At 58.6% G+C, this 12073-nt stretch overlaps 1 protein-coding gene across 7 annotated transcripts; it reads right to left on the reverse strand.

Moving 5' to 3' along the window:
• Positions 1–548: 548 nt before the first annotated feature.
• On the reverse strand, positions 549–12053 carry LOC149861465 (asialoglycoprotein receptor 1-like). 7 transcript variants are annotated; one of them, XM_090055760.1, is made up of 9 exons: positions 11721–12053; positions 4259–4331; positions 4005–4124; positions 3517–3579; positions 3335–3427; positions 3172–3258; positions 2683–2834; positions 2294–2400; positions 1012–1257 (listed from the first exon to the last, which is right to left on the reverse strand). In XM_090055760.1, the coding sequence occupies exons 1-9, from the start codon at positions 11733–11735 to the stop codon at positions 1107–1109; spliced, it is 861 nt and encodes a 286-aa protein (XP_089911886.1). In that variant the 5' UTR covers positions 11736–12053; the 3' UTR covers positions 1012–1106. The 7 variants fall into 7 exon arrangements, with proteins under 7 accessions (XP_089911885.1, XP_089911884.1, XP_089911883.1 ...); XM_090055762.1 differs by lacking the exon at positions 11721–12053 and adding an exon at positions 9338–10047; XM_090055756.1 differs by lacking the exon at positions 11721–12053 and adding an exon at positions 6289–7479.
• Between the last annotated feature and the right edge of the window lie 20 nt (positions 12054–12073).

Consider the following 12073-nt stretch of genomic DNA (forward strand, 5'->3'; position numbering starts at 1 on the left):
CCCTGGCCCCCCCCCCGGGCACCTGGGGTCTGTGCTGGTCCCCCGGCCTGGCCCGGCCCGGCCCCCCTCCTGGGTTCTCCCCGGGCCCAGCGTGTCCTGGCCTCACCCAAGCACCGAAACTGCCGGGCTGATTACCTGTCACCTCCACCCCAAGCCGGCCTGAGGCCAAAAAACCCAGGCTTCCCGGATCCCAGCCCCACCCACATAACCCCCCCCCCCCCCCCCCCCCCCGCCAGAGAACCCACGCGTCCTGGCTCCCAGCCCCAGTAGCCCCTCCATAGCCCCCCTCTGCTCAGAAAATTCAGGGGTCTGGACTCCCATTCCCCCCATAACCCCACTTTTCCAGAGGACTCAGGTGTTCAGGGTTCCCATAGTGTTCAGGGTTCCCATAACCCCTACCCCCAGCCCTGGGCACAAAACTCCCAGGTGTCTGGGGTCCCAGCCCCCCATAACCCCTGCCCCCAGCCCTGGACACAAAACTCCCAGGTGTCTGGGGTCCCAGCCCCCCATAACCCCCCAGAGCCCCCCCTGCAGAGAACCCAGGTGTCCAGGGCTCCCCCCCAACTTTCGTCTCTGTGTCAGGGGACGGGTCCCTGTTCCACCCAGGGGACCCACCCCAAAGCTGGCTGTATCTGAATGCTAAGCAGGGATGGTCAAGGTCGGGGCCTGGATGGGAGGCTGATGCTAAGAACCAGGGCTGAAGCCCTTAGGCCAGGAGCTGTCTGGGGGTGGGACTACTCCACTGGACCCCACCCCAGAAGTGGCTGCAGAGTGCCACACAGAGTCCCCGTGAGACACCAGGGAGTGTGGCTTAGCTGTAGGGGGCGCTGGCCAGGCTCAGATTCCTGCCCCCTGGCTGCATCTGGCTCCAAGGGGCCCCTATGGCCCATCCCTGGGGGTGTGGCCCCACAAGGACTCCTTGTGATACTCCAGGTGAGTGGGGCCTATCCCTTGGAGGTGTGGCCTATTCTTGAGGGCGTGGACCCTACCCCCCACCATCAGCCAGGGCACTGTTTTTTGCACACCCTTTATTGGTCAGCCTCCTGGACCCCACCACCCCATCTGCCAGGGAGGGCATGGCCTTACCCCCCACAGGCCCCATTCCCTCAGAGTGTGACATCCTCCTCGCACACCCAGTTGTAGGATTGGGAGCAGTGGTCGTCGTTCCAGAGGCCATTGTCGTGGAGGTGGGCACAGTCCTCCCCGCCCCCCAGCTTGTGCCCTGTCCAGTCGTCCGGCTGCCCTGGCATCCAGTCCCTGCAACGAGAGTGGGAGAGGGGCCATCAAGCCATGCACACATCCCACCTAGGCAAGTGGGGGGGACCCAGGAGTCTGGGGCTGGAGACCCACCCCCCCACCCCTCTGCCCAGGATTAGGCTCAAATTGAGACTGGATAAGTTTAGTATGGATTAAGATCTATCTGGACTCAGTGTGGTTGGGATTAAAAAGTGATTAAAATGGGTTTCATCTGGAGCGTGGTCAGGCTGAGGCTGGACTGTGCTCAGTCCATGTGATGGCCGAGATGATTTTAATCCACATTAGGGACAGGCTAGATTTAATCCAAATATGCATCCAGGTGGATTTAATCCAAAGTAAATTAAAGCCGGATTAAAATGGATTTCATCCACATTAGTGTTGGCTTGGACTTAATCTAAATAAGGGTTCAGATGGACTTAATCTGAGTAAGGGGCTGCCTGGATGTAATTCAGGTTAGGGTCCTACTAGGTTTAAACCAGATTCAGGGATGCCTAGGTATTATCTAAATTAGGGGCTGCCTGGATTTAATATGGATTAGGGTACTGCTGGTGTTAACCCAGTTTTGGGACAGCCTGGATTTAATCCATATTAGTGTCCTGATTATATGAGTCCAGATTAGTATCTGCCTGGATTTAGTCTGAATTAGGGTTCTGAAGGGTTTAATCCAGATTTGGGGCCACCTGGGTATTATCCAAATGAGGGACTACCTGGATTTAATCCAGAATTAGGATACTGCGGTTTTTAATCTGAAATAGAGGGCTACATGGATTAAATTATGATTAGGGGCCACCTGGATCTAATCCATGTTAGTGTCTGAATGTGTTTAGCCCAGATTAGTACCTGCCTAGTCTTAATCTTAAACCCTAGATTTAATCTGGGTTAGGGGCAACCTTGATTTAATTCAAATTAGTGTCCTGCTGAGTTTTATCTGGATGGCTATCTGCCTGGATTTAATCCAGATTCATTTCCAGAGGTGTTGAATCTCGATTAGGGACCAGATGGGTTTAACCCGGGTTAGGGAGAATAGGGGGCTCACCGGGGGTCCAGCATGTAGGGGGTCCCATCGACCCACTCCCACTCCCCCCTGGCATCGCTGAGGCCAATCCAGGTAAGGGTCGGTATCGTATGTTGCTGCAGGAATTGCTGGGGGGGGGGGAGGAGGAGGGAGGTGGCGTCAGGAAGGCCTGCCCCCATTGCTGTGGGTTTCCCCTGACAGTGCCCCCAGCTGGAGCCAAGTCTGCCCCCTACCCCAAGCCCCATCGCACGCTGTGGTCTTCCCACAAGTGCCCTCAACTGCCCCCACCTCCAGCCTCCCAGCCCACCCCCTCCATACCCCCAGGCTTGAAACTTCCCCCAGCAGTACCCTCAAACCCCAGTCCCTGCACCCCGTGGTGCCATGGTCTTCCCGCAGCAGTGCCACCGCACCTGCTCTGCGGGGGTGTTGATGACAACGAGGCGGGCGCCCAGGGACCGGCACCACTGCTCCGCCTCGGTCCAGGGCCGCCGCTCCCGGGAGAAGAAGTAGCAGCTCAGCGAAAAGCGGTCCCAGCCCGAGGGGCAGCACTCGCGCCGGGAGGCTGCGCCGGCAGTGGAGGGGTTAAGCCCGGCCCCGCCCCCTGGAGTCAGGCCCCGCCCTCCCACAGACCCAGCAGCACCCATGCAGCTCACCTGGGAGGTGGGCAGAGGAGAGTTCATCATACACAGGCCCTGCCCCCTTAGCCCCCCACCCTGCCTAGTCCTGGTCCCCAGCTCCCTTAGCTCCGCCCCTTTCTGACACCCAGCCCTTCTAGCCCTGCCCCTTTAGCCCCACCCCATGTAGCACCGCTCCTGCTTGTAAGCCCCGCCCCCGGCCCCACCCACGGCTAGCCCCACCCCCTCAGTCACACCCCCGGCCCTCCCAGCCCCGCTCCTCACCGTTGCCCTTCAGCGCCAGCAGGTCGCAGCCGAAGGCGTTAAGCTGGGAACGGAGCCCGCGGAGCTGCGCAGCAGCATCGGCCTGGCCTGGGAGGGAGATGGGGGTCACGGGGGAGCCAGGAGTCGGGGGAACGATGAGCAGGGGACCCGGGGGGCGTCTCACCCTCCTGAGCGTGGGCCCGATCCTGCCCCTGCGCCGCCTCCAGGCGGCCCAGCGTCTGCTCCAGCTCCCCGAGGCGCTGCGCCAGGCTGTGCCCTGGGTGGCAATTAGTAGAAGAGGGAACAATTAACTCCCGCCTCATTCTTACTCGGCTTCCCAGAGCCCCCTGCCCCGCCGCCACTCACCAGTGTCGTTCAGCCCCCGCAACACCCCCTGCAGGACCCGCTGCTCCTCCCCCAGGTGGGAGCCTGGAGAGAGGGAGGGGTAAGAGAGGCCCCGCCCCTAGTTCTGGCCCTGCCCCCTCCCTCCGAGCCCCACCCCCTGGGTACAGAAATCCCACCCCTCCACCAACTGCAAGCCCTGCCCCTGTCTCTTGGCTCTGCCCCTGCCCCCATAGGCCCCACCTCCAGCATCATAGATACCCCTCACCTTCCTCCCAACTGCCTCCCCTGTCCATAGGCCCTTCCCCACAGAGGCCATGGCCCTTCCTCCCTTCCACAGACCTCACCCTTGTCCCAGAGGCCATGCCCTTCCCCTCCTAGCCCCGCCCCCACGTTCTGGCCCCTCCTCTTTCCCACCGTCCTTCCTTTCCAGCCCCTCCCCCTGCCTCCTCCCTTCATTGCAGCCCAACCCCCTGCCCCTTAGGCCCACCCCCGGCCCTGCCCCCACTCACTGCGCACACTCAGGGCGATGCTTCCCAGGCTCAGGCCTAGGCCCAGCACCAGCGCTAGCAGTGCCAGGCGGGAGGGTGGCAGGAGGCGCGCACAGGCCATGGCACCGGAGGAGGAGGGCCCTAGGCAGAGGGGACGGGGCCAGGTCAGGGTCAGCCACAAGCCCTGCCTCCTCCAGGATGGTGGGTGTGGGAAGGACCCAGGCATCCGGGGAGGGGGTTGAACAAGGGAGCAACGTGTCCAATCCCCCAGGTACCTGCTGGGAGGCGGGGGCCCAGCTCCTCGTGGATGTCCAGGGGCTGGAAATCCGGGTAGTCTTTCGCCATGGCCTAAGGGGGCAAGGGACGGGTCAAGACCCCTGTCCCACAGAGCTCTCAGGCATCTGGCTCCCAGCACCCCCTACTCCCACCCCTCAGAGGACCCGAGTGTCCGGGCACCCAGCATCCCCTGTCGGGCCTGGCTTGGGCTCTCACCGTTGTCCCGGAATCCTGGGTTCCCAAAACCCACCCCTGGCCTCCATGCCCCTCCCCTTGCCCTTTGCTCTGTCAACAGCCCCCTGGGTCCAATCGGGGCTAAACGGGGGCAGGGACAGGAGGGCAGTGACACTGGAGGGGCCCAGAGGGAACTCAGGCATCCAGGCTCCCAGCTTGGACTTAGTCTGAACCCCAGTCCCTTTCAGCCCCCACTGCCCCCCCCGCCGGGAACCCAGGCATTCGGCTCCCAGCTCAGCCCCCCAGCCCCCCGCAATGACACAGGTATCCGGGCTGCCTGCCGCCCTGTTCTCACCCACCAGGCTCCACTGCCCTCCCAGAGGACCCAGGCGTCTGGACACGAGGGCTGGCTCCTGTGAGTGTCCGGAACCCAGGCATCTGGGATATAAACCCCCCTACCCACCCCCCCAGCTGCTTTCTCCTGCTGACGCAGCCTCTCCAACTTCCCCTTTCCTGGGAACTGGGGGCAGTGGGTTGGGGGGCAGAGCCCAGGGCCTCCCCTCTGGGATTGGCTGAGCAGGCAGGAGTGTGGCCAAGGCCTGGGGGGAGACCAGGATCATCCACAGCGCCCTCAGAGCATTGATCTGTCCATCCAACACCCTCCTTCCACCCACCATCCATCCGTCCACACCTTCAGTTCATATATCTACCCCTTCAATTTGTCTGTCCATCCAACCATCCGTTATTTGATCCCTTCAGTCCCCACATCCATTGATTCATCCATCTATCCACACCCTCTCCCCATCTTCCTAACCATCCTTCCATCTATTGGCCCATCTATCACCTATCTATCCATTCACATCCTCCCTTCATCTATCCATCCATCTGTTCCTCTTCACTCATCCATCTATCTCCATCTATCTACCCAGCCACCCACCTCTCCATCCATCCATTGATCCACACATCCATCCATCCACCAATAGGGTACAGGCTGGATAAATGGATAGTGTGTGTGGCTGTATGGATGGAAGGTGTGAATGGATGGATGGATGGAGGGATGGATGGAGCAAGATGGGGCTTTGGGTGGATGGATGGATGAGCAGATGGCTAAATGGATACAGAGATGGAGGGATGGATGGACACCAGCGCCAGCAGAGAGATAGATGGATGCATGGACAAACCTCTTTCCTTCTCCATCCATCCATCCATCCACCCACCCACCCACCAAACCAAGACCATCCATTGGTCCCACTATCGATCCATCTCCACACCTGGGTACACTACCTTGCAGCACCCACTCCCCTGCCAGAGATCCCAGGCATCCTGGCCCCCAGCCCACTACTGTCAGCCACCCCACCCCCGGTACTTCCTCTGGAGGTGCTGATGTGGCCTCTCTGGCTTCCCCTTTCCTGGGGCCAGTGGAGAGAGAAGTGATTCAGTTCCTGGAAGTGTTCCTGGGTGCAGTGGGGGGGCATGAGCAGGGCCTGAGGGGTGACTGCCACCCCTGCCACTAACTATCCTGTCCATCCATCCCTCCATGCACAGCCCTCTCTAACCATCCACTCATCATCTGTCCATCCATCTATCCGTTGCTCTCCATGCACCCATCCACCTACCCAGACACCCACCCTATCAATCTACCCAGCCATCCAGATCTCTACACTTTTTCCATCCATTCATCCATCCAATATACCTGCCATATCTATCCATCTGTCTTTCTATCTATCCCATATACCTGCCTCATCCATCCATACACCCTGTTGATCTATCCATCTGTCCAGATATCTACACTTTCCATCCATCCATCCACCCACACCCTCTATCTATTCCTCTATCCCTATCACTCCATTCATACCTCCACACGCACTGTCCATTTATCCATCCTGTCATGTCCATCCACTGTCCAACCACCGCCACCAGAAGACCCAAGCATCTGAGGCTGAAATGAGCATGGGACATGGGGAGATGTTACCAAAAGACACTTTAATTGCAATGTTTCCCCCCCACAAAAAAATTCACAGGTGGGGGAAGGGGCAACACACATGAGGAAGGGCAGGGGAAGGACCCAAGTGTCTGGGCTCTGCCCCGCTACCCTGTTCTCACCCTTCAGCCCCTTCCCCTGGCCCAAAGAGCCCAGGCATCTGACTGGGGGTGCGAAGCAGGGAGGGCTGAGGGCTGGGCCTGGACAGGAGACTGGGGGAGGGGGGGCTAATTCTGTCCTCCTCCCCCACTGCCCCTGGTTCCCAGGAAAGGGGAAGCTGGAGAGGCTGTGTCAGCAGAGGGAAACAGCTGGGGGGTTATATCTCGGATGCCTGGCTTCCCACAGGACAGATGGATGCCTTCAGCAGCCAGCCCCCATGCCCAGACCCCTGCGTTCCCTTGTTGAGCAGCAGAGCCTGGACACCTGGGTTCTCCAGGGGGCAAGTGGGGGCTGGGGGTCTGAGCTGGGAGCCCAGATGCCTGGGGTCCCCTCCAGGCCCTTTTGGTGTCACTGCCCTCCTGTCCCTGTCCCCATTTGGGCCCGATTGGAGCCGGGGGTGTTGACAGAGCAAAGGACATGGGGGAGGGCCACACAGGTCAGGGGTGGATTTCAGGGACCCAGGAGGCCATGTGATACCAGGCTGGGCCTGGGGGAGGGTGCTGGGATCCTAGACACCTGGGCTCTTGGGGGAGGGAAGGATGGTAGCGGGGCCTGGGTTCTCCAGGGAGTGGGAGCAGGTGGGGTTGGGAGTTGTACACGTGGGACCTCTTTGGGAGGGGGGTCCTGACCTGTCCCTTGCCCTCCCAGGTCATGCCCAAGGACTACCCGGATTTCCTGCCCCTGGATGTGCACAAGGAGCTGAGCCCGTGCCTCTGAGAAGGTACCTGGGGGGGCTCAGGAACCCGGGTCCCTTGCCTGACTCCTGGGTGCCCTAGTCAAACCCCCTCCCTATATGTCTGGGTCCTTCCCCCACCCCAACTGCCTGCATCCCAGAGGGGGTGGGGCCTGCGGCTGCCCCTGATCTGGTCCTGTCCCCCCCCACACCAGAGCCTGGGCACACTTCCTGCCACCCTTACACCTGGTCCTGGGCCTGAGCCTGCACAGTGAGGGGGGGCATGGCCTGGGGCAGGGCTAAGGAGCAGGGGGTGGGCCAGCAAGGCAGGGAGAGGGACTCAGAAGAAAGGGCAGGGGGGAAAGAGAAGGGAACAGAAGGTATGGGCGGGGCTAGGGGGGAAAGGGGCATGCCTTCGGGGGTAGGGGCAGGGTCTGGAGACAGGAGGGGATTGTGAGGAAGGGGTGGGGTTTTTTTGAGGCAGGGGATGAGCTTGGAAGGAGAGCAGCAGAGCCAGAGAGGGCAGAGGCAGGGCCTCTGGGTAGGAGGAGGGGCTTGGATGGGGAGGGGAAGAGCCTACAAGGCAGGGGGCAGGGCTCAGAGGCAGGGTGGGGGCTGGGAAGGAAGGGCAGATCTTCTGTGCCCAAGGGGTGGGATTTGGAGGGCAGGGGTATGGCAGACAAGAGGGGCAGGGCCTGTTTGACCCTCCCCCACTCCAGGTTGCCACCTGGGCGACAAGCAGCGGGTGCTGCAGGGGGCAGTGCAGGGGCACTGGTGAACAACACCAGTGAGTGGCGGCAGGGCCTCCAAAAGGGGCAGGGCAGGGGGGCTGCAGGGATCTGGGAAAGAGGGAAGAGGAGCAGGAGTTAATTGCCCCCCCTTCTCTTATTAAATTACCCCCCCCATTAATTGCCCCCCAGGGCACAGTGCCTGGGGCAGCTGGAGTAGATACTGGCCCACCTGGAGGTGGTGCAGGGGCAGTATCGGGCCCAGGCTCAGGAACCAGGAGGGCTGAGGTCAGGGCTGGATGGGTGACTGGGGTGACACACCCCAGAGCTGGCTGCATCTGGCCACATGGCCTGGCTGTGAGGGCTTGGCCTATCCATGGGGAGTGGGGGTGAGGACTATAGAAGTCCCTATGACACAGCAGAGGGCGTGGCCTATTTCTGAGGGGTGTAGTCACATGCAGTATCCCCTCCTCCCCAGCAGCAGCCACCTCACTGGCTTGTCTGCACCCTTTATTGGTCAGCCTGCAGAGACCCTAGGTTTCAGGAGGGCAGACTTCAATGAGGTAAGGAGACTAGTTAAGGAGGCACTGAGGTCCCGGAGGGGAGGGGAGTCTGGTCTCCAAGAAGAGCAGTCCCTCCTTAAGGAGACGATCCTCCAAGCCCAAAGGGAGGTAGTCCCAATGAGGATCAAAGGGAGCAGGAGTGCACACAAGCCCCCATGGCTCACCAAGAGCATCCAGGAATGTCTCCTAGCTAAAAGGGAGGCGCACCCCCAATGGAAAGGAGGGGCCATCCCCAGGGATGACTACGCTGCGGTTGCTCAGGGATGCAGGGGGGGGTCAGGGAGGCCAAGGCGGAGATGGGACTGGGACTAGCTTCCCGGATCAAGGATAACAAGAAGTCCTTTTATAAATACAGAGGGGGTAAAAAGAAGGTTCTGGGTAACGTGGGGCCCCTGCAGGACACGCTAGGAAATGTGGTCATCACAGGAGATGACAAAGCTAACATATTTAATGATTTCTTTGCCTCCATTTTCCTGAGCAGGGACCAGATCAGCCCCCCCGCCCCCCGCTAGGCCCCCCTCAGGCCCCAGGGGAGGTGCACCCGGGCCCAGGGTCAGTGAGGAACTAGTTAGGGAACGTCTGTAGGGACGAGATGTGTTCAAGTCAGCCCGTCCGGACGATCTCCACCCCCGAGTGCTGAGGGAACTAGCACGGGTCATGGCGGGACCCTTGGCACGGCTGTACGAGCACTCATGGTGCTCTGGTGTGGTGCCAGAGGACTGGAAGAGGGCCAGTGTGGTTCCCATCTTCAAAAAGGAGAGGAATGAGGACCCGGGAAACTATAGGCCAGTTAGTCTTACCTCGATCCTGGGCAAGCTTTTTGAGAATTATCCTGGCGCATGTCCACGAGGGGCTGGCAGGGGAGATTATGCTTACGGGCAACCAACACGGGTTCATTAGCGGCAGGTCCTGTTGGACCAACCTGGTGGCCTTCTACGATCAGATCACCAGATCATTAGACACAGGGAGGCTTTCGACACTGTCTCTCACCCCGTTCTCATTAAGAAACATACCCGTGACATGAGTTTGCTTTCACGAATTTAGAGTGCAGTTCCCCTCCAACCCCTGTACCGATCTTCTTGAAACTTGGCAGGCTTCATGCTCTCAGCAGAAGCTACCACCCCTGCAAATTTCATCCAAATCAGATGAAAAAAACAACCGAGTTACAGATATTTAATTGATTCCCCATTATACCCTATGGCCGGATCTCCAAAGCTTTTCCGAAGCAGCTCGGAAGCTCCAAACTACTTTGGAAAGCCTAACAAAGCCAGCACTTAAATCCGGACATGCTGCTTTGGACGCCAAAGTGTCCAAAGCTTCTCCAGATCCGAAGCATGGTCCAAAGCTTTGCACAGCCCTAGTAGCCACCCATCCATCCATCATTTCTCTGTCCATCCCTCCATCAATACATGGATCCATCCATAGGCACAGTCCATCCATCCACACCCTCTGTCTCTCTATCCATCCATCCTTCTATACCTCCACCCCTCCAAGTCTCTGCTTATCCATCCACACCTCCCCCTCTAGCCATCCATTTGTCCACACACCCCATTTATCCATCCCTCCATCCATCCACACTTGGTTTATCTACCCGTGTCCATATAGCCACATACCTGATCCACCTCCTCCCCACCATGTGCACCTTCCATCCGTGTATCTGTCCATCCATCCCCCTATTTGCACCCGCTATCCCTCCGTCCATCTGCTCAACACAACCCGTTTCCATATCCATCCATCCATCCACTCTTCCACCCGTCCACTCACCAACGAAACACCCATCCAAACCATCTTTCCATCCATATCAATAGCATGAGATGTGAAGTCATGCTAAGGTTTGGAGCCAGACCAGGCCCAACATGGAAGCAGGAAGTTATAAATTTAAACGCCAAGTCAGCAATGGCAGTCATTCTTGTGAAACTCCTGTTCCAAAACCTACCACTGGTAATGACATAATTGGTGCCGGTGATGAAGAAGCTTAAAAAAATAAGAGCATATAATGAGGAAGCAGGCATGTGCAGGGGCACAAGCTGGATGGGAATGGGGGGGCACAGACAGCTGCTGTTTTCCTGCCTCTGCAAAGAAGGTTGGAAGACTCCCAGGGATGTCCCTCACCCAGTGAGGGATGTGGGTTCAAAATGTGAATCTAGTGCTCCTGCTGGCCCCCCTTACTCCCCTCCCCCCACTCACCTCCCAGAGACCCCAGGTGTCTGGGACTCCAGCCCCACTACTCTCGCCCCCCAGTCCCCTCCCCTCCTGGAGTTGCAAAGAACCCAGGAGTCTGGGATCGGATCCCTCCCTGCAGTGCTTCCTCCGGAGGTGCTGATGTGCCTCCTCCTGGTTCCTGTTTTGTGGGGCTGGGATGGAGGGGAAGTGATTCACTTCCTTGCAAATGCCCTGAGGCCCCTAGGGAAACAGCATGGGGAGGGGGGAAGGGCTGGAGGGGAGATGGCCACCCCTGCTGCTAGCCATCCATCCATCCCTCTGTATCTTTTATCTCCTTACACATCCATCCTTATATCCCTCCATCCCCCATCGATCGACCTTTCTGTTCATCCAGCCACACACACCCCTCTAGCCATCCGTTCCTCCATCTCCATATCCATCCATTATCTGTCCATCCACACATGCCATCCATCCATGCACACATCCATGCACCCCCACCATCTATCTATACATCCATCCTACCAACTGTCCATCAGTCCCTCCACCCAAAGGCCCATCTTGCTCTCTTCATGTATCTGTCCATCCATCCCTCCATCCAAATTTCCATCTTGCCCTTCATCCATCCATCCATGTCAATATATCTACACATGCAATCCACCCCCTAAACTCCAACACATGTGGACACTCCATTCCTCTGTTTGCACCTGCTATCTCTCTCCATCCATCCACCCACTCCACACCCTGCAGCTATGCATTCAGCTATCCACCTGGCTGTTCATCCACATATGCTACATCCACCCCATGCCCCTTCCATCCATCCCTCCATCCACCCACTCAAACACAAATTCTTTCCATCTCCATCCATCTATCCAACCACCATCCACCATCTGTACCATGAGATGTGGAGTCAAACTAAGGTTTGGAGCCAGACCAGGCCCAAGATAGAAGTAGGAAGCTATAAATTTGATGCCAAGTCAGCAACAGCAGTCATTTCTGTGCAGCTCCTGTTCCAAAACCTACCACTGGTAATGACATAATTGGTGCCAGTGATGAAGAAGCTGCAAAAACGAGAGCATAAAAAAAGGGAAAGCAGGTGCATGTCGGGACGTGAGCTGAACAGGAATGGGGGACACAGACACACCGGCTGGTTTCCTGCCTCTGCAAAGGAGTTTGGGAGATCCCCAGGGATGTCCCTCACCCAGCAAGGGATGCAGGCTCAGGGCCTGAGATCAGCACTGGGCAGGTTTCTTTTGGCCCACTGAGTTGTGGGGCAGAGGATGAAGGCAGCTCGATACTCAGTGAGATGAGTGGGTCAGTCCTGGGGAGCCCAGAGACCCCAGGAGTCCCAGCTCCATGCCCTGCCACCTCCTTCC

Source organism: Crocodylus siamensis, chromosome 6 (assembly GCF_052110815.1).
Source record: "Crocodylus siamensis isolate JL-2025a chromosome 6, ASM5211081v1, whole genome shotgun sequence".
Lineage (NCBI taxonomy): Eukaryota > Metazoa > Chordata > Crocodylia > Crocodylidae > Crocodylus > Crocodylus siamensis.